Source organism: Cordyceps militaris, assembly GCF_000225605.1.
Source record: "Cordyceps militaris CM01 unplaced genomic scaffold CCM_S00008, whole genome shotgun sequence".
NCBI lineage: Eukaryota > Fungi > Ascomycota > Sordariomycetes > Hypocreales > Cordycipitaceae > Cordyceps > Cordyceps militaris.
The window spans coordinates 2,172-21,755 of NW_006271976.1; the positions used below are offsets into that span (position 1 = coordinate 2,172).

Sequence of the window (19,584 nt, forward strand, 5' to 3'; positions counted from 1 at the left end):
CTAATTATTAATAGTATGTAAAATGTGATATAGCAGTATATAGCAGTACTCTATTTACTGCCTTCCTATAATATATACCTATTAGAGAGTAGGGGGATTCTTGTTATCTGTCCAGTATATACTAGGTACCTACCTATGCAAGAAGATCGCTAGGACTTCTTATCGCACTATGTATCTAGGCTTTCGCTTTCTTATCCTACTTCCTCGAGATATCGTATAGTATCCGTACCCCCAACAACGCCTTCCACCTCCCAACCTTAACAGGCGCAGAAACGGTGCTAGAAGGACCTAGCATATATTGGAGCCCAGGCGAGTACGCCTGCTTCGCCTTAATGCGAGCCCCCCTCTAAGATGGCCGGTCTGTACCCGTAGTCCCTGATGACTGCGGTTTTGCTCTGCTGATCGTGGAGGTGAACCTAGATAGTAGCAGTGGCAGTGGCAGAATAGGCTCGGTGTAGGGTTAGCACGTCTAGAATATGGAAGCTTAGTGTAGTAGGGTTGTATCTGTACCATAGAAGTCAAGGCGGACAAGCCCGTTATGTGCGTTCCTAAGATAGAATGCAAAAGAGGGTCTGCGCTAGGAAGGAGTAGCAAATTTTTCAGCGCGGTTCGAAGGCAATAAGCCGAATATTAGTCTTAGTTATTATTAGAATTAAGGTATTTAAAATATAATAATAATAATAATAATAATATTATTAATATTAATTTAGTCTCTTAATAATTAATTCTTACCTTTATAGTATAGTAGTTCTATACTAAGGAGTTCTATATAGGTTAGTATATAGATTACTAGTTTAAATCTAGTTAAAAGTACTCTAAATAACTTTTCTATAAGTTAAGTAATATAACCTATTTTTATAACTAACTTATAAGAAAATATAAGTAAGGTAATTAACTACTATAAGCTAAGATAAAAACTAAGATAATATATACTAACTATTATACTATTCTTAACTTTAGATTAATAAAATAAGACTAAATACTATATATATATTATAATATATACTTATAAAGAAGTATTATAATAGGAAACTATTTTCCTACTTAAATATATATATAAATAATAAGTAATTTAATATATCTAGATAGTTAATAAATAATATAAATTATAAAATATATATTAATATAAATTAAAATAATAGCTTAAAACCCTACTTAGTAAGAATACTAAATACTATTAACTACTATTAAGAATTATTATATAATAGTAATATTAAACTCTTATTTATAAAGGTTTTATATTAAATAATAAATATTAAAGTCTTTTATTATAGTTTTTAATATAAGTTTATTTACTTTTATTTTAAATATAGAATTAATTAAATTTAATTTAGGTTTAATATAAATATTTATAATAATTAATAATAAGAAAAGGAATTAAATATACTAAATATTCTTTAATATAATAGTATTTTAAAAATTCTTTAATAATCTTTTATATATATAAGTTATAATATAATCTTCTTTTTAAAGCCTTTAATATAATATTAAAGCTAAGGTAAAGAAAGGCTAACTTAATACTATTTCTTAAAAGGCTAGAATATCTAAACTATTAAAAAAGTATAAAGCTATTTAAATATTATTATTCTTATTATAAATATTCTATAAAAGAATCTTTATTTTATTATTTAAGCTAGATTAGTTTAAAAGTAGTTAATATTAAGACTAATATTATTATTATTATTATTATTATAAGTTATTTAATTAAGATTTATAATAATAAGAAAAAGAGTAATATATTATTACTTTTTATTAAAGAAAACTATATTATATTTAACTATAATATAGGGGTTACCCTAACCCTAAGTAACCCTAAGCTTAGCTTAATTCTTAAAGGTTTTTTATATAGCTATAAACTATTAATAACTCTTTTAAGTAATAAAAAGGCTTTTAGGTTTTAAGGTTTATATTTAGTTAGCTAATAGGTTTTAAACTAGGTAAAATAGAGGTAATAAGCTTTCTAAGCCTAGATTTAATACTCTTATTATATAAAATAGTCTTTAAACTATATTAAGTATTTTCTTTTATAATTAATATATAATTTCTAGCTAAATATACCTTTATATTAGTATAAGCCTAACCTATATACTAGCTATATTTATTTATATTTACTATATAAAACTATATAATATATTTAAACTTATAGTATTTATAGTATTTTTAAATATTAATATTATATTAAGAAACTATTATTAATAATAATTATATTTTTTTATAGGTTTAATTCTATATTATAGTAGAATATTATAACCTATTATTAATATATAGAATAATAAATATAATTTATATATCTTTTTCTTTTATTTTCTTAATTAAGAAAGAGAATTTCCTCTCTTAATATACCTATTTTTTAGCTTAGGAAATTAGTATATCTTTTAGTATATCTTTTATTCTTCTAATTCTATTAGTAATTAAGTTTTTAGAAAGCTAACTTATAAATCTATATACTGCTAGCCCTTTTTAGCCTTTTAGCTAATTATAGATTACTAGCTAATTGCGCGTGCCAAGGTCTCCATTTAAATCATAACAACTCTACTATGTGTTTTTATAGCCTAAGACGCGATTATATCGCCCCTCTTTTGTTGGTCCTTCTAATTAGTAATAAAAGGGTGATTTCTACCTTCTATTATCATCTAAACGAGTTTGCTAATACCGCGGTCGCTATTCTTTTTCATCTCCATCTTATCCCCAACTCGTCTAGCATGGCTACTGCAGCCATAAATCCAGCAGCGCGTGTGCTTGGATGGAATATCGAGCTCCTACACCAGTTCCACGGTACCCCTTTCGCTGGCATCTTCCAGCCGGCCAAGGGTGATTTGACGTTTCGCGATATTGTTGAGGAATTGCGCCTTTGCTTCGAATTCCCACAGGAAAGCTCGGGTGTGTGGGATAGTATCGCTTTCGGCCTCTTGAAAACGTTCAACTATTCGCCTGATGATGCAAACCCCGCTCCCAAAATTGTGCACGGTAGGGATGGGCTAGACCAACCAGTTCCCGCCCTTCCTAAGCTACGGCGGGAGGCTCTCAAAGATCGTGCAGTCATCCAGTACCTAGTCTTCAAGCATAAAGCTTGTAATCTGCCAGCTAATAGTTCACTTAATAAGCATTTCAAGGGTATGTTTAAAGACGTCTCCCCCTTATCCCCCTTATCCCCCTACCTATCCCCCTACCTATCCCCCTTATCGCCCTTGTCGTCCTTGTCGCCCTTATCGCCCTTATCGCCCTTATCGCCCTTATTACCCTTATCGCCCGTCTTACCTCTAGGAATTATTCTTACTAACGACTAATTGCCTAATATTTTGTAGAAACGTGTGCCGAGCATCTTTCCGACTATGTCCGTCGACAAGACCCGCGCTATTTGCCCCCTAAGAAGGCCTCGGCCAACCGTCGTTACGCGGCCTATCCGTTCCGCAAAACATTGCGCGGAAGGAGTTCTGCTTCTACCTCTCCCTCAAAGCGCTCAGCATCTGGCTCTGTGTCACCTCGTAAGGATGCGGACATAGACCAGGCTGATGATGACTTTGCTGGCATAGTCGTGCCCCCGAATTGCGAAATCCCCGATCATATACTTAAAAGAACCATGGCCAATTTTCGAGCCATCTTGCTTCAATCAGCCGACTCCTGCGTTGTTACTGGTATGGGACGCTCGTGGATACTCAACCCAACCATCGGTCCCGCGCTACAGGTTTGCCACATAGTATCTCCACTACATTACCACACATACCCCCTTCCGAGCAACAATGTGGACGGGACGCAGGATACTAGCGAAGTTGGCCCACGCCAAATGAAGGAAGCCTGGGAAGGCACTTGGGCACCACGGAATGGGATCCTTCTTTTTAGTCACTTGCACGAAATGTTCGACCAACGCCTTTTCTCGATACACCCAGAGACTCTGCATATCCGGGTCTTTATGCCATACGACATCCTCCTTGAGTACCATGGCCGCAAAGCCCAAGTAAATCGCTTTGTGGACAGGGCGGCGTTGCGCCATCACTATGATATGTGCCGTATCGAGAATATGGCCGCCACGCTGTCCTTCATAGAGCAACTGCCTCCGACGGAGCCTTCGTCAGCGTCAGCTATCAATACTCCGCTGCAACTCCGACCAAGTTTGTCTAGGATCGCCAGCCCGACGATATTGCAGTCGCCGAGTGAGCAGAGCCAAGACGAGCAATCATTTAATGGGGACCCCTCTAAAAGGGCCAAGAAGCGTGGGAGACAACACATGTCCGGGTCGGCTAGCCCTTGTTACGATATAACCATGGACGTCTCATGGCCAGCCAGACAGGCAGTACGGGTAAACCAGGAGAGTTATATTACACCATACAATAGCAGAGACTTTTTAGCGAATGTGGATTGGGAGTTGAAGAAGGTTGTGAGTAGGCATTATATTAGAAAATAGGAAATAAATACAAGATAAACCCCGAATTTAAAGCCAACACCTTCGTAATGCAAGCAAGCTTCCGTCATTATCTACGCGTCGAGAGCCCAGCATCATCTGTGGCACTCGTAATAGATGCATGGTGGATGAACCACCAAATCTTGACTATATTTACATGCTCCAGTCAGCCTGCCAGTCATTGGCCGCAAAGGGCCAGCCGACCAGAGTCAGGTCGAGCAGACTGCCCTTGGCAATAGCGTCAGCCTTTGCCTTGAGCTCGTCCACGTCCCAGTTGGCCCACAGGAACTTTCTGTTGAGGAATCGCGCCTCAGGGCTGGCAAGCCACAGGCAAAACGTCGCAGGCAGGGAAACTAGATGAAACAGTTAGCAAATATATCGAGTCAGTCAGCCAGTGGTAGCGTACCGTGATCCTCAAAGCCGACAGCCTCGACACGGCCGGCCTCCTTGTTCATGTCAGTATCAACCACGCCAGGCTGGACGTGGAACACGGACAGCTCAGGGTTGGCGAATCCTATAGAGTCCCAGAGGTGGAAGGCGCTGATCTTAGAGCAGTTGTACGAGGCGAAGCCGGGGCCAAAGTTAAGATGGGCGGCCGAGGAGGAAATATTGACGGCGACGGCACCCTCAGCCGCATAGCGCAGAAAGGCTTTTGCCGTGTACAACGCGCCGAGGAGGTTAACGTTGACGGCCTCGATAAAGGCATCGCCGTCGATGTCTTGTGCAGAATCCATGGGGCCCGTCTTGGCGGCGCCACTAATCACGACGTCCAGCGTCCTTTCATATCAATCATCTACTAATGCTCTCGTAACAGGTCGTCGCGATCCAGCTTATGGCTGTTGATACAAAGTCCGATCCGTCATCGACGCTCGATACTGTACGGAAAAGCTGGATTTTGGAAGAATCGAGACGGCGGTAAGCCTTCCCCCACTAAGAGGCAGCAGCAGCAGCAACAGCAGCAGCAGCACAAGCACACTCAGACATAGCCAGTTGATAAGCTGACACATTTATAAAGACTTTGCGTCTTGTTTCAAATCATTAATATGCTCGTTTGGTTTCAGCCAGCCGACATGTGTGCGGCTGACGGCGATGTCCTCCTGGCCCCGCTACCCGCCCAGAAGCAGCTGTGGGACGCGGCCGGCCAGAATGCCTGGCAGCGTGACGGCGAGATGGAGTCAGGTCCGCAGATTGAATTCGGGCTCACGAAAAACGGTCAACTGGTCAAGCTCGGTGGGGACGCAGGGACCACGGCGACCATGGCGCGCCCCCCGACAGCAATACAATGTAGTGCCCTAAAATGGAATGAGTGGTGTTCTGGGATGGACGGCATTGGGAATCTCGTCATGCTTGCTGCATCGCTGATACGAAAGTTTTGAGTTAACTGGCAGTGCCCCGCGTGCCGCGCTCATGTTCTCACTAGTTACCGCTGTAATACTCTCCCTGCCATCATCCAGCGTCGCGCCGGATGGCCTATGTCTGTCAGAATCGATATTCTTCAGCGAGATCACAATGATGCTGGCGTTATGCGTCCGCGGCTGGGTATAATCGTGAGCCAGTCATCCGTCTTGCTTCTGCGTTACCGGAGGAGTGCATCGAGCCAGTCCGCGGCGGCTGAGACAACCACCGAGGCTGACAGGTGTGGAGATCGCGGCGATGCGACATCCCGACGCGCACCATGTTTCTGCACCTCGGAGCCAGCTAATATGGTTCTAGATTTAGCAGCCGTGTGGAGGCGCGATATGGTTCTGGATTGAGGAGCGGCCGATAACTACCCCAATCCAAGGCGCGTCAAGATGTGCAGCGAACTTCTCTTTGCTGCATTATATCGCCCCCAAGTTACGTTGCATTAATATTTCGGTCGCATTTCTACCTTCCATTTTTGAGTCAAGATTTTTTAGGTCAAGATTTTTTGGGTCAAGATGTCAATTGCCATGTCTCGGAAAGGGGTTTTTAACAAGGCTCTGCAGTGAATCAAAATGATGAAAGAATAGTGTCCGACGAGGGAAGGCGTTTCGACCGGTGCGGGTCGAGGCGTCTTGGTGCAGGATCATCAAGCGCCTCCGCAAGGCTCTCAAGAAACATGTCATTTTATGCCCAGGAAGGATTTCATTGAAGGATTTCATACCTTCATTTTATGCTAGCGTCGACAATAAAGACAGGCAAAACCATCCCCCGAAATATTGGCCTAGAAAGTTCAGCTAAACGACAACAGATCCTGAAGCTCACATTAGGGCCGCCAATGGCAATCATTTCTGCCCGGGTTGCAAGTTTGCCAAATGCATCCCTCGTACATGTTGGGCAAGGAAACGAAAGGCGGGCGTGCAGAATCCTCCTGGGCCTCTAGACTTTCAGCCTTCGGCCGCCTGGCGTGGGCGGTACGCAACGTGCCGATACATTGTGTATGGCTTTTGGACAGTGTGCGATGTGGATCCGCCTTGGGGAAATCCTATCACACATTATCCTATCACACATAACCCATGTGCGCCAGCAAAAGTGTGCCAAATGCTGGTGCTCTATCTTGCTCATAAATCCGTAAGACGTGGCTGATGTGGGGCTGGATGAGCAGATTGATCCACCCACGATCGGCCAAAATGCAATACAGGAACTCCGTGAAGCTGGTGCACACGCTAACTCAGTCGGTTAACTAACCTAATTTTTTAGGTTCATCAGCCCGAGACTTACGGGACGAACAGGTTAGCGGCGGCCACTAATACGCCCGAGCCCAAGTGGCCGAGATGTCGAAACCCAATCTCGGCGGATTTGTCCATTTTCCAACTTTCGGCTTGTTTCTACGGTCGGGGCTTTGAAATGGACCCGAGCTGTGTCTCATTTATCGGACAGTGACATTTGTGATGAATCAGAGCAGGCGCGGATGGCTGCCAGATAGGAGCCTCAGCCTTGTAACATGTGTCGAGTAGTACGTTGAGTCGACCGTGGCAGGACTTTCTTGCCATTCACCATCTTCATCGATTCGACAGAAACAAATACAAAGGTGCCATTTATTTCATCGCCGTGCAACCCAACAAGGGGGCGGCAGTGGACGCCGGCCCAGGGCCGCAATCAGAGACGACAACCAAGCCATCATCGACGTCGCAAACCCCGTCAGAAAAACCGACGTCGCCATCTATGATGAATGCGCACTCTCCCAGCGATACTGGCAGCGACGCAACGTTCGATGAATACCCCCGCGGCTTTCGACTTGTTCTTTTGGCTGGCGCATCCCTCATGGGTGTCATTTTGTATTTTAGTTTATTTTTAGAAGGTCCCCGCAGGCGTCAGTTGCCTACATACATCCCTCATGGGTGTGTTTCTCATCTCCCTGGATCAAGAAACCGGCTTCTTTCCTCCACATCCCTCTCAACACGGCTAAAAAGCTCATTGTAAAGACTATTGTAGGCACCGCAATCCCCAAAATCACAGCCGAACTCGGCGGCCTCAAAGACGTGTCCTGGTACAGCGCCGCCTACTTCATGACCTTTGGCGGTCTCGAGGCTTCTTGGGAAGGCGTTTAAATATTTCGATATCAAGTGGACTTTTATCGCGTCGCTCGCCATCTTTGAGATCGGGAGCCTGCTCTGTGGTGTCGCGCCCTCGTCTGTCGTCCTGATCATAGGCCGCGCCATTGCCGGCGTCGACGCCGCGGGCATCTCTGTCGGGGGGACCAGCATCGTCGCGTTTAGCGTCCCGCCCAACACAAGACCGATTTTGATGGGGCTCATTGGGCTGACGTATGGACTGAGCTCCGTGCTTGGGCCGTTGATTGGCGGCGCCTTCACCGAAAAGGTCACTTGGCGATGGTGCTTCTACATCAACCTTCCCGTAGGCGCGCTCGGAGTGGCTGTGGTCCTCATCTTCTTTCATCTCCCCGCGGCGGTGAAACCGCCACCGATGCCTCTTTCCAAGAAGCTGCTGCACTTGGATCCCGTTGGGATATGCCTCACAATGGCGGCGATTGTCTGCTTCGTGCTGGGGCTCCAGTACGGCGGCGTCGAGTATCCCTGGCACAGCAGCCAGGTGATTGGTCTTTTAGTTGGCTTTGGGCTGCTCACAGCTGCGCTGGTGCTCTGGTCCATCTGGCTGGGCGAGTACGCTATGATGATCCCGCGGCTGTTCCGCAAGCGCGAACTCTGGTCCATCTGCCCGTACCAGTTCTTTTTCCTCGGCGACCTGCTGCTGCTGCTCTACTACCTCCCCATCTATTTTCAGTCCGTCAAGGGCGTCACCCCCATTCAGTCGGGCGTTGACAACCTGCCCATCGTCATTGCCGTGGTCATCTTCGCTGTACTTGGTGGTATCTTTGTGTCCAAGACGGGACTGCCCACGCCGCCCATATTTGCCGGTGCGCTGCTCGGGACCGTGGGCTGCGGCCTCGTTTACACGCTCGACATTGACACATCTAACCCATTTGCGGTGTCGCCCTGATTGCCACATTGTTTGTCCCCTGGAAAATGCTGGCGACACATGCACCTGATAGCAAAGAGAGCCGTGATGAAAAGCCAGCTGTTATTGCTTTCTAGAGGTGGAAATTTGAACTTTACTCAGAATCTGCAAGTCTCTACCTCGGTGTCGACATACCTTGATAGTAAGCGCTAGCGGGCCTCCAACATCGGCTGCTCATTGGCTTTTTTTAAAAAAATTGCGTTGGGCCGATTTTTATTATGCACCACAACAGGCGGTTGGTTGGTGGTCGTACTTCGGCTCCCGTCTCCATCATGGTGACAATATCACTGGAATACATTTGCACAATATGTAGTTGTTAATCCCTTCATCATGCATTTTCCATATTCTCGAGTATTTCTCTTCATAATGTTTGTCATTTTCTATTGACAGACTAAATCCCTCACGGCCTGTTGAGAGCGGCTGCATGCATGCCGTCTCGAGTATTTCTCTTCATAATGTTTGTCATTTTCTATTAATAGACTAAATCCCTCACGGCCTTTTGAGAGCGGCTGCATGCATGCCGAGGAACAGCCATTCAGAACCAATCATTCATAGTCATTTGGCGCCCAAATGAGGGGTAAGTACAAAGAAGGCTGTGTGTTTGTGTATGTCTTTTACTGCTTGAAAGAAGGAGGAGTCACTCGGAAGACTGGTCACAGGACTAACACTATTGCAAACGATCCAACCTCCCATCGCCCACCTTTCCTCCCATCGCCCACCTTTCCTCCCATCGCCCACCTTTCCTCCCATCGCCCACCTTTCCTCCCATCGCCCACCTTTCCTCCCATCGCCCACCTTTCCTCCCATCGCCCACCTTTCCAGGAGAGACTACGATGCCGACCCTACGCAGCGTGCTCACGCAGGAGAAGCCGATTGTGCCCTGCACAGTAACATCCAGAAAGAACGCTACTAGCACAAAGTGGCCCAATTTCAAGGGGAACGGCATAAAGCCCTGGGATGACTTCAGTCTAGCCGTGCTGAACAAGAGCTACGGCCATATACTCAATCTCAACGCTCCTATGGAAGACATGGCGAGTGCACTTGATGCACAAGGCATGTTACTTAGGGCGGAGATCAACGGCCTCGAAGACGTGTTGCACCTGGTGGCGTGGAACGATCGGCTGCTGCGCCCGACGCTCAAGTTCGCAAAGAACCACGCTCAGCTGCACAACGGCGTGAAACTGCACCATGAGGCAGCAAAAATCGGAAACAAATCCTACACGAAGCTCGCAGCCGGGCGGCCGCTGTATGTCCACCACCGCATCTTGCTTGAGGACAGCGAGACGAAGAGCCTAGTCCTCGGCCTCGGCTTACCGAGCATCAAATTCTCGGCTCGCCAGCTGTTGGAGGATCCCACAATCGAGGAGGACAGCTGGCCGCTGCGGCAGCTGGCAAACCTTTGCAAGAAAGCCGGTACCCGGTATGGGTATATCGTAACGGAAAGAGACCTTGTGGTTTGTTGTTTCCACATCCCGGCCTTCTGCACTGAACCAGGCCGGCTGGTCGTGTCCCTGAAACCAATTCCATGGTCGCTGTATGGTGAGACGCAGCTGACCACTGACCTCGCACTCTGGTGGTTGTGCATGTTGGCCATGTCGGACCGGCAGAGAAGCGACATCGTGACCGAGGCCGAGATGGTTAGCATTGCCCATTGGGAATGCCCCCCCGTCAATAGCCCGTCGAAATGCCACAGCTACTCGGGCGTTCAACTCGAGTCCGAACCTACTATGAAGCTCGATCACCCTGTTCAATTCGATCACAATGTTCAATTCGATCACCCCGTTCAATTCGATCACACTGATCAGTTCGATCACACTGCTCAGTTCGACTTCAATGATCAGTTTGGTCCTACTCTCCCAAGCCTGACCATAGCCGACGACTCTCAGTTACCTGATCAGGGCACTACCGGGTCTACATTTGGATTTGATCTGGATTTTTATAATCCTTAGATGGATGCATTTGTAAGGTATCGCGAGCAGACCATGATTGCCTTATTTTTCGCTCTCATTTTCATCACAATTCTTGTTCACCATCTTACTCTCATCACTGTCGTTACCAACTCTACTCTCGTCACCGTTATCACTAAGTACAATCTTATCATTTTTATCACTATGAGCATTATGATCACTATGGTACCTGTCCGTGTAATCAGTAGTAGAAAGAGTGAGCCATTTTAACCCTAACTAAGAATGTAGAGAACCGAATATTGATATGTAAAAAAGTAATTCTCTTTGTGTATATTCTCGAGAATGCGCACCTCCGTTGTCCGCAAACAACGCTAGTCAGGCAACTCAATTCCTGGCAAGCAGAGCAATAGTGTCCGGGTCACTCATCCGCGGAAATATACGTCCATCTCGATACTCCCACTCTATGCCCATAAACTTTGTGGAAGCAGACATTAATGAGTTGGCTAAACCCTCATTCTCACCACAGCGATAGATCCACAGGGGAGGCTTTGCACGCAGAGGTCGTCGCCGGTTCTTCACGCCTTTCCTTGGACGCACCTTCCAGTCGTAGAGTCTCGGGTCAACAAAGGTATAGACACGCTTCTGAGCCACCTTTCTCCTGAAATCGTAGCGGCAGAGGCCTGGGGCGCCTTTGTGACCGGGAAACGCTGACGTAGTGATGACGCCATGCTCCTTGGCATGTTCCCGATTCCAAACTCTTATCATCGAGTCAAACTCGAGATAGTCCTCCTTGGCGTGGATAAAAGTCTGAAGCTCTACGGCTCTGCGCATATCGGGCGTCAGGTGTGGGTTCAACTCCGGCGTCGTGGCAAAGTGCGGCGTGGTGACTGCGGTGCTGAAGTCGCTGATCCGGCCGCCTATGACCTGTCGGGCCGCGACGTCGATACATGTGATGCCGAGCTGCTGCAGCTTCTTCACGTCGGCGAGCATCTTTTCCGCATCAGCCTGCCGAAATTCGTGCTCTTCCCCGGGAGGCGCGTACTCCTTGACGATGCCCCGGATCGGCGGCGGCCGTCCGTCGGGCCCCAGGAAGCGCTCCCGGATGGGGCCCTCGTCATGGTTCCCCCCAGGACAATTTATGCTGCCATTGAATTCGATGCGATGATCATGAAGCTGGGTGAGCAGCTTCCGCTCGTGCTCCTCGTCTAGCAGGAGATAACCAAAGCAGCCGATGGCAAGATCCTCGTGCCCAGCCTCTTTTAGCCTGGCAAAGGCACGGCACTCGCAGTTGAAGGGCTCGGCGTACTCGTAGAAAGCTCTCATCATTTCCCAGTCTTTTCGGCCCATGTCATAGTCGGGGCTAAGCCAGTCATCGTCGAAGCAAAAGCGAAACTACAGGATATGGCCGGGTGAGCGATGGTGCGTGTCAGAGGGGGGGGGGGGCACAAACCAGTTTCACTGCGTATATCCTATTGCGAATCTGCACCTTCACGACGTGTGCATGGAGCCCTTCTCCGATGTATTCGAGAAACTCAATCTTTTGCGGACCGTGGAAGTCGAACGGCTCCAGCTTGGGGCCATCGCAATTGGGCAGCGGCACCAAATCGTCGCTCGAGCGCGGCCAACCGGGAAACACGCTTCCCGACATCACGAACAGCCGTGACAGAGTGCGAGGCCAGAAAAGAGAAAAGGTTGCGATGGAGTGCGGTGGCCCGGGAAACGGCTTTCAACCTTGGCCTATTTGGTGAACTCGGAAGCGAAGATGGATTGATTGCATTGGAAGGGACTCCGGCGAGCCACGGCTTTTAAAGCCACGGCGGGCGCAATAGGTAGCGCGCGCATTCACGGGTGCAACAAGGCGTGCCATGGTATGTGGTTACTAAACTTGAATCTTGGCGGATGTGTCTAAAATTTCGTGGGCGGCTAACACGCATTTTGTGCATTTTTTTTAGTCATCCAGCCACTCGCCAAATCCCAGCTCGCACCCTGTGTATGGTTAGAAAAAAAAAGTACATACATAAGTGTTGTGTTTTTTAGATGCAGCCAGCTACCGGCAAGTCGTACCTAGTAGCAGAAGATAATACCCCAATATTTATTAGCTACCTATAATAGGGATAATAAGGAAGGCTAGCTGCGTTAGTACCTACCTACCTATAATCTACCCCTAAAATAATATAGCTAGAGTACTTTATAGGTCCTAACTAGCTAAGCCCTAGAAACTAGGGTCTAAAGTATAAAAAGGGTTAATTTTAGTTATAGTAAATAAAGTCCCTTATATCTTAATAAATAATATAATCTTAATATTATTATAAGAATATAAAACTTATAAGAAGAGTACTTAAAAAATAAGGTTAATTTTAGTATTAATTAGAGAAAAGGGCTCTCTATCTAATATATATATAAGTTCTTTATTTTTTTTTCTAATTATAAATTCTTCTTAATGGAATCTAAGGAAATACTTTAGTTAGTGGAAGTATCGCGGCTATATTATTTTAGGGGGTAGACTGTAGGTAGGTACCTAGGTAGCCAAGTACGGAGTAACTTATGTTCAGTCATCGAATTAGCCCAGTTCAGTAGAGAGCTTCGACATAACCATGGCACCCCTCGATTTGCATCCCATCTCGCAGTCTACCGAGGTCCGACCCCCAAAAACGGATGCCATCATCCACTCTTCATCTTTTTTCCTATTTTAACAGCCGCCGTCTCTTTTTTAACAGGTCCCCTTTCTTCTTCTGTATTGCAATAAATTTCTCATACACAACCACAACAATGTCCTCGCCGCTCTTCTCCGTCCCCATCGGCCCCTGCGGCAAGCACCCCGGCGGCACCATCACATGTACGGAGCCCCGGCCTCAGGTCTACCTGCTCACGTGGAACTCGCCGCCCGACAACCGCCTCACGACGCCCTTTTGCAAGGCGCTGCTTGCGGCGCTCGACGTTTTGGAGTTTGGCGGCTACGCCCCCGGCGTCGTCGTCACTACTTCTTCCATCGCCAAGAACTACTCGAATGGCTTCGACCTCGAGCACACCCTGTCTGACAAGGATGTGTTTTTCCCTTTTTTCTACGGACTCTGGGTCCGATTCCTGACGTACGTGCCCCCCTTCCATCAGGAAAGAATTTGTCAGAGGGAAAAGGACAAAACTAATACCCGCCCCCAGGTACCCCATGCCCACTGTCGCACTGATGAACGGTCACGGGTACGCCGCAGGCCTCATGCTCGCCATGGCCCACGACTACCGCCTCGCGCCGACGCCCCGCGGCTTCTTCTGCCTCCCCGAGCTCACCTACGGCCTGCCCCTGACCCCCGCCATGGCGAGCCTCTTCCGCCACAAGCTCTCCCCCGCCGCCCTGCGCGACCTGGCCCTCGAGGCCGGCCAGCTGTCCGGCCAGCAGATTGTCGACATGGGCGTCGCCGATGCCCTTGCCGCCAACCAGGACGACGCGTGGGCCTTTATCGCCCAGCGCAAGCTCGCGGAAAAGGCAAAGTCGGGCGTCTACGGCGTCATCAAGGGCGAGGTCCACAAGGAGCTCATCAAGGAGCTTCGCGGCGAAGGGCTCGTGGCCGAGGAGAAGCGCCACCGCGATGATGGCGACAAGACGGCCGAGAGGGTCGAGTTTGGCAAGGTTTGGTACGAACAGTGGAAGGCTGGCAAGGCCAGGCTATAGTCTGGCCCTGGCGATACTCGATACAAAGAATAAAGGCGGCGAATAATCTTGTACAAAATATTCACTGTATGCAAATATCACGATTAATGCGATAGAATAGATGGTTTGGGTATAGGAATCATGTCTATATAAAGAAAATCGACGGCTCGATTTACCAATGCCTCTACCACACCCTCGCGTTGACCTCTTCAAAGTGTCAGTACAGACATCCAACACATGTATAAAAAACTCCAATGCCGAGGACAAAAACAACACGTATATGCTCTATGCTTGTGGGTATAGGTACGCAAAAGTCTGGCAAGAAAAACAAAAATCTTCACGCAAATGAACATCGAGAAGTCAACCACGCCGTGCTTTTCCAGCAACTACGCCGCCACGCAGACAAAGGAAAACCGGGCAAAAAAGGGAAAATTTCGATACTTGTCCGTTGAGCAGCACGCCTCACTCCATCGGGCGAGACTCTTCCATCGTCAGCGGCGCCGCTGAGTCCGTACTGCCCGCTGTGTCGCTGGCAACCCGCTTGCGTGCAGCCTGGCTTCCAGTGCGCTCCGCAATAAGGTCACGTTCCGCCTGAATCGCCTTGTTGCGCTTGTCCTCGACGTCCTCGCGACGGACGACGCGACGCAGGCCCTCGCTTGCCTGGAGGAGCCCGTCGATGCTAATGGCGTGCTCCGTCATGTGGTGATTAATGTACGTATAGAGGCCGGCGGCCGTGTCGCGCTGCAGTAGGTTGCGCTCGTTGAGCTTGAGAAGGGCCAGCGCTACCTGGAACAGAAACGTGCTGCCGTCGTTTGTGCACAGCACCACGTCCCAGACGCGGAACAGCGCCTCGGCGCACAGGCAGTCGGTGAAGACGGACAGGAACCACTGAAAGGTCAGAGCTTCCAGTTCAATGGAAAGCGCGTCGAGATGCGCCGACAGCCTCGGCAGGACGGTGGCAACGTATTGCCGCAGGACTTGCTGGTCGGCGCGCGAGGCAATGAGCGAATGATCATAGTAGCCGTGCGGGAGAATATTTTCGACAATCGAGGCCAAGATCCAGAATGCGTCTTCAGCGGAGGGTGTGATGAGGAGGAGATTGGCGGTGATGAGGTTCATACCCTGACAGTAGCCCACATCCTTGTTGCGTCGAGAATACGCGAGCAGCACCTCGGAGAGCTTCGCCACGCCAGGACCCTCGCGGAAGAAGATATTGTCCGTCAGCGTGCGGTGAATATCCATTTGAATCTGGCTGACAACAGCCGGATCATCCGATTCACCGCTCTGCGCCACAATATCATCGTAGTAGCCAGGCACCCGCAGCGCGGTAGCGCCAGAGCATTCAGACCACACCTTGGAGCGGTATGCGACAGGGATGCCCCCAAGAACAAGCGTCTTGAATTCATTCCACTTGGCCCGTCCGACTTTGCCCTTGTTTCCGAGCCCAGAGATGCCAATCATCTCGCCGTCTGCGACGCGAGTCTCGGGGAGGATGACGGCCGGTCTCTCGTAGCGCGCTTCGGCAGCGGCATTTGCAGCGGCAACAGCTGCTTCGCCCTCACGCTTGCGCTCCGCGCGCACTTTTCGCAAAAAGTCGTTCCATCGCACCGTCTTGTCTCGCTGCAGCGAATCGTGCACCTCGCTAAGCTGCTGCAATAATAGCTTTACAGGCTCGCTGTCGTCCTGGTGTGTGACAGATGCAGCAGACTCAGACTCGGAAGGTTGTGTTGGTTGGTTATCGACAGCGGTGGTTGTTGTACTGGCGACAGGTACCAAGCCAGCACCAGTGGGCTTGATTGTTTGCGGCTTCGTCGGTTCGTTGGCCTGCTGCTCCGACTCTCGGCTCATTTCTACAGCCTCGAGGACTTCCAACGCGGAAGCGCTCATGCTCGGTGTATGACTTAACAACTCTGTGGGAAATGTGGCAATACTCAAGTAGTCTTGCCATCGCTTTGGCTTTCCCTCGTCTACAAGCTTGTCTTCCATGCTGCCTGGTGTGCCAGGTCGCCCGTCACTCTCGCTCCACTTTGGGCTCGGCAGGTCGTCTAGTAGATTGGGCGAGATGCCATTTCGGCCATTCATGAGCATTTCTGCGCGGCTACCTTTGCGAACACGGTAAGTCATCTGCTGCGCCTCACGCTGTCGCTTCTTGCGGCGCTGATCGTAGATGAAGCCGAATCGGTCCGTCAAAAGTGCGCTGTTGCCGGAATTATTGTACATTTGCGTTAGAGTCGGGGGCTGTGATCCAGGCGGCAGAATAGCATCCATTTCCACGGGGCCATAGCTTTCTTGCTGAGCAGCTGCTGATTTTGGTGGACTGCCAGCCATGCCTCCCCAGAGCTCCTGTGCCTGGGCTCTAGAGCTTACGGGAGCAGCAGCCGGGCCTGGGGTCGGGCGTCGCATGGCCATAAGGGCCTTGGGTCCGGCCACAGAGGCAGATCTTGCAGAGGGCGTCGTCTTGTGGCTGGCAGCGGATGCTGCACGCGCAGATGCTGTCGCAGTTGTAGTGCTGACAGCGCGTCCCCTGGGCTCTGTATGGACGTTGCTGCCACCGGCTACCAGCTTGAGGGCGAGGCTAGCTAAGGAGGCTGGCGTTCTGCGATTCTCACTAGCGCCCGAGTATATGCTAGATGTTCGACTGGAAGATCGGAGAGATCGGGCGTCGGGCGGATCAAAGAGGTCGTCTTGGAGGGTGGGTCGGCGGTCGAGACTTGAATGTGACCGCAGAGCGGTAGCGGCATCGCCGTTGACGCTGCTGCCACGACTCGATTTCTTAGGTGTGCCTGCGCCCCAAAGCATATCTTTCCAGCCGCGAAGAGTGCTTTTGCCTAGACCGCCAGCGCTGGCGGACACCGTAGCCGACCCGAGTCGCACGGTCGAGTTGCAGAGGTCAGTCTCGCCGTATACACTCTCGGACACGGTGTCTTGCATGGCGTCGCTCATGAGGTCGGTCAAGCCACCATCTTGGGTGAAGGCGTTTCCTTGGGAGCCGTTTGCCGTCTTTATCTCGGCGTCTACGGCGCGTAATCTGGTCTCGAGGTCCATGGTAGAGAGGCCGCATTCACGGATGATGCGCCGCAGGGTGCGTTCTCGCTCATCAGCGCGGCGTCGCAGGCTTGCCATCTGGGTATCGCGCTGGGCCAGGTCCTGGGCTAGCTGCCTAACCAAGCACACGGCGCCATGGCGGGCAATCAGACGCTCGATGTGGCCGTCGGGGGCCTGGTGCAAGGCGCCGGGGACGGATCTGCCAAGGACGCCATCCTCAAACAGGGCCTGGCGCGAGACGGCGTTATCGCTGTCGGTCAAGCTGTCGACGATGGAGGGCCGGCCGGTAATGGTGCGGAAGCGACGGTTCTCGGACTCTTGCGTGGCCGTCTTGAGGCGGTCGTCGGCGGTGGCGCTGCCTGGTGCGCCAAAGCTGGGGAAGCTGGTCAGAGACTTGTCGCTAGCAGTGATGCTGGACGAGGAGCGGCTGCTTGTGCTGGCCTGGGAGTTGAGGCGACGCGTCTTGCCGGAGCGCAGGGCGCTGCGGTGGGAGCGAACAGACGAGGTACTGCGCTGGGAAATGGAGCGCTCGAGGCCTATGGAAGCCAGCGAAGCCTGGTGGTCCGTCGTGATGGCGGCCATCGGGCTCCGCGAGGGGAACAAGACGAAGGGCGCGTGGTAAGTAGATGCGGGTGACGAGTCGTATAGTCTTAGTTGGTTGTGTGATTCAAGGTGTAATCCAGAGAGTTTGTTTTGTCGAGTTGATGAGAGCTGTCTGGCGAGGGCAAGTCGCTGCGCGTTGGTGGGCCTTGGAGAAGCAGTTGGCATTGGCAGAACTGGCCTTGCGGGCTGTAGGTACTAAGACGCAGGCCAAACAGGCCAGACCGGACACGGCACGCGAGTCTGTGACGCAACAAAACGGCAGGTGGGGCCATGATGGAATTTGTACGAATTACGTACCTAAGGTATGTGTTGCGCCAGCGGGCGCTGCAGCGGATGCAGTTAGCTGAGTGCAGCGGATGTTCGGTGAGATGTGCCGTATATAGAGGCGTACAGTAGATAGATTTATACTATACATAGTTACATATAGCGGCTAGTTACACTATATAGTATATATATATAGTAGTTATACTATATAATAGTATATAAAGAAGTCTTAGTACCTATAGCCTTAATATAAGGTATTATAAAGGTTACTATAATAAATAACTAAGCTAATAAAGCTAGACTATTATAAAGGTGTTATTACCTTTTATAGGTAAATAAAGTAACTACCTATAAGCTATTAACTACTAATATATATAACTATTAATTATCCCTTTATTCCTATAATTTCCTAATAATACTTAAGGTATTACTTATTTATATATTTAACTATAGCCTTTCTTTTTTATAGTTTATTTTATTAGTTAATTAAGAATTATTATTATATAACTATTCCTATAAAGTACCTTTATAAGCACTTTATATCTATAATCTTATAACTATTACCTATTTAGGATAATAATCTTAATACTAATTAGTAATTACCTTTATTTTAATTATAGATTTCTAATAAAATACTTATTCTTTTTATACCTTTATAGCCTTATAACCTTCTAGAATTATTTATTTTATTAATTATAATATCTAGTATAATTACTAGAAAGCCTAATATACTACTTAGTATATTTAATAACTTAACTAATAAAAAACCTTTAATTAAGTCTTTAATATAGTTTTATATAATAACCTTTAAGATCTTAAGCTATCTATTAGTTATAATCCCTAATAAGGTGCTTAAAAGCCTTACCTATCTTACCTATTTTCTCCTAGTTAACTAGAAATTATTCTAACTATACTCTTTTACCTAGAGTATTAAAGAAGCTACTAACCTTAATTAATAAACTATTATAATAATTATTTTCTATATCTTTATATATAATACCTACTATAAATAATTTAATAACTACTTTTAAAAGTACCTTTATAAGGATTTTACTTACTAGATTAAAGTTAATTAGAAAATAGTTAATAAAGAGGTCTTTTATAAGTTTAAAGATTATCTTAATAATACTAAAGTTACTTTATATACTAGTAAAGAATAATAGATTATTAAAACTATCTAGAAGACTATTTCTAATAAATATATTAGCTATAAAAGTAATTACCCTTTTTATTCTCTAGAAAAAAGACCCTTTATAATATAGTTTAACTAACTCCTAATA

The 19,584-nt window shown here is 47.9% G+C and overlaps 7 protein-coding genes across 7 annotated transcripts; 4 read left to right on the forward strand and 3 right to left on the reverse strand.

Annotated features, from left to right (window-relative positions):
• Nucleotides 1–2,702: 2,702 nt before the first annotated feature.
• Nucleotides 2,703–4,155, forward strand: CCM_09098 (uncharacterized protein; the record flags this gene model as incomplete). The annotated part of the gene is made up of 3 exons (XM_006674232.1): nucleotides 2,703–3,114; nucleotides 3,306–3,769; nucleotides 4,120–4,155. The coding sequence occupies 3 exons, from the start codon at nucleotides 2,703–2,705 to the stop codon at nucleotides 4,153–4,155; spliced, it is 912 nt and encodes a 303-aa protein (XP_006674295.1).
• A 397-nt stretch (nucleotides 4,156–4,552) lies between these two features.
• Nucleotides 4,553–5,133, reverse strand: CCM_09099 (oxidoreductase, short chain dehydrogenase/reductase family, putative; the record flags this gene model as incomplete). Its single annotated transcript, XM_006674233.1, has 2 exons — nucleotides 4,553–4,752; nucleotides 4,806–5,133. The coding sequence occupies 2 exons, from the start codon at nucleotides 5,131–5,133 to the stop codon at nucleotides 4,553–4,555; spliced, it is 528 nt and encodes a 175-aa protein (XP_006674296.1).
• A 2,171-nt stretch (nucleotides 5,134–7,304) lies between these two features.
• Nucleotides 7,305–8,821, forward strand: CCM_09100 (MFS gliotoxin efflux transporter GliA; the record flags this gene model as incomplete). The annotated part of the gene is made up of 4 exons (XM_006674234.1): nucleotides 7,305–7,316; nucleotides 7,340–7,630; nucleotides 7,672–7,905; nucleotides 7,928–8,821. 4 exons carry the CDS (start codon nucleotides 7,305–7,307, stop codon nucleotides 8,819–8,821), a joined length of 1,431 nt encoding a protein of 476 aa, XP_006674297.1.
• An 851-nt stretch (nucleotides 8,822–9,672) lies between these two features.
• Nucleotides 9,673–10,788, forward strand: CCM_09101 (uncharacterized protein; the record flags this gene model as incomplete). Its single annotated transcript, XM_006674235.1, has 1 exon — nucleotides 9,673–10,788. The coding sequence occupies one exon, from the start codon at nucleotides 9,673–9,675 to the stop codon at nucleotides 10,786–10,788; it is 1,116 nt and encodes a 371-aa protein (XP_006674298.1).
• A 342-nt stretch (nucleotides 10,789–11,130) lies between these two features.
• Nucleotides 11,131–12,394, reverse strand: CCM_09102 (uncharacterized protein; the record flags this gene model as incomplete). Its single annotated transcript, XM_006674236.1, has 2 exons — nucleotides 11,131–12,138; nucleotides 12,197–12,394. The coding sequence occupies 2 exons, from the start codon at nucleotides 12,392–12,394 to the stop codon at nucleotides 11,131–11,133; spliced, it is 1,206 nt and encodes a 401-aa protein (XP_006674299.1).
• Nucleotides 12,395–13,515: 1,121 nt separating this feature from the next.
• CCM_09103 (enoyl-CoA hydratase/isomerase) lies at nucleotides 13,516–14,413 on the forward strand (the record flags this gene model as incomplete). The annotated part of the gene is made up of 2 exons (XM_006674237.1): nucleotides 13,516–13,835; nucleotides 13,906–14,413. The coding sequence occupies 2 exons, from the start codon at nucleotides 13,516–13,518 to the stop codon at nucleotides 14,411–14,413; spliced, it is 828 nt and encodes a 275-aa protein (XP_006674300.1).
• Nucleotides 14,414–14,854: 441 nt separating this feature from the next.
• CCM_09104 (TBC domain protein, putative) lies at nucleotides 14,855–18,019 on the reverse strand (the record flags this gene model as incomplete). The annotated part of the gene is made up of 1 exon (XM_006674238.1): nucleotides 14,855–18,019. One exon carries the CDS (start codon nucleotides 18,017–18,019, stop codon nucleotides 14,855–14,857), a length of 3,165 nt encoding a protein of 1,054 aa, XP_006674301.1.
• Nucleotides 18,020–19,584: the final 1,565 nt, after the last annotated feature.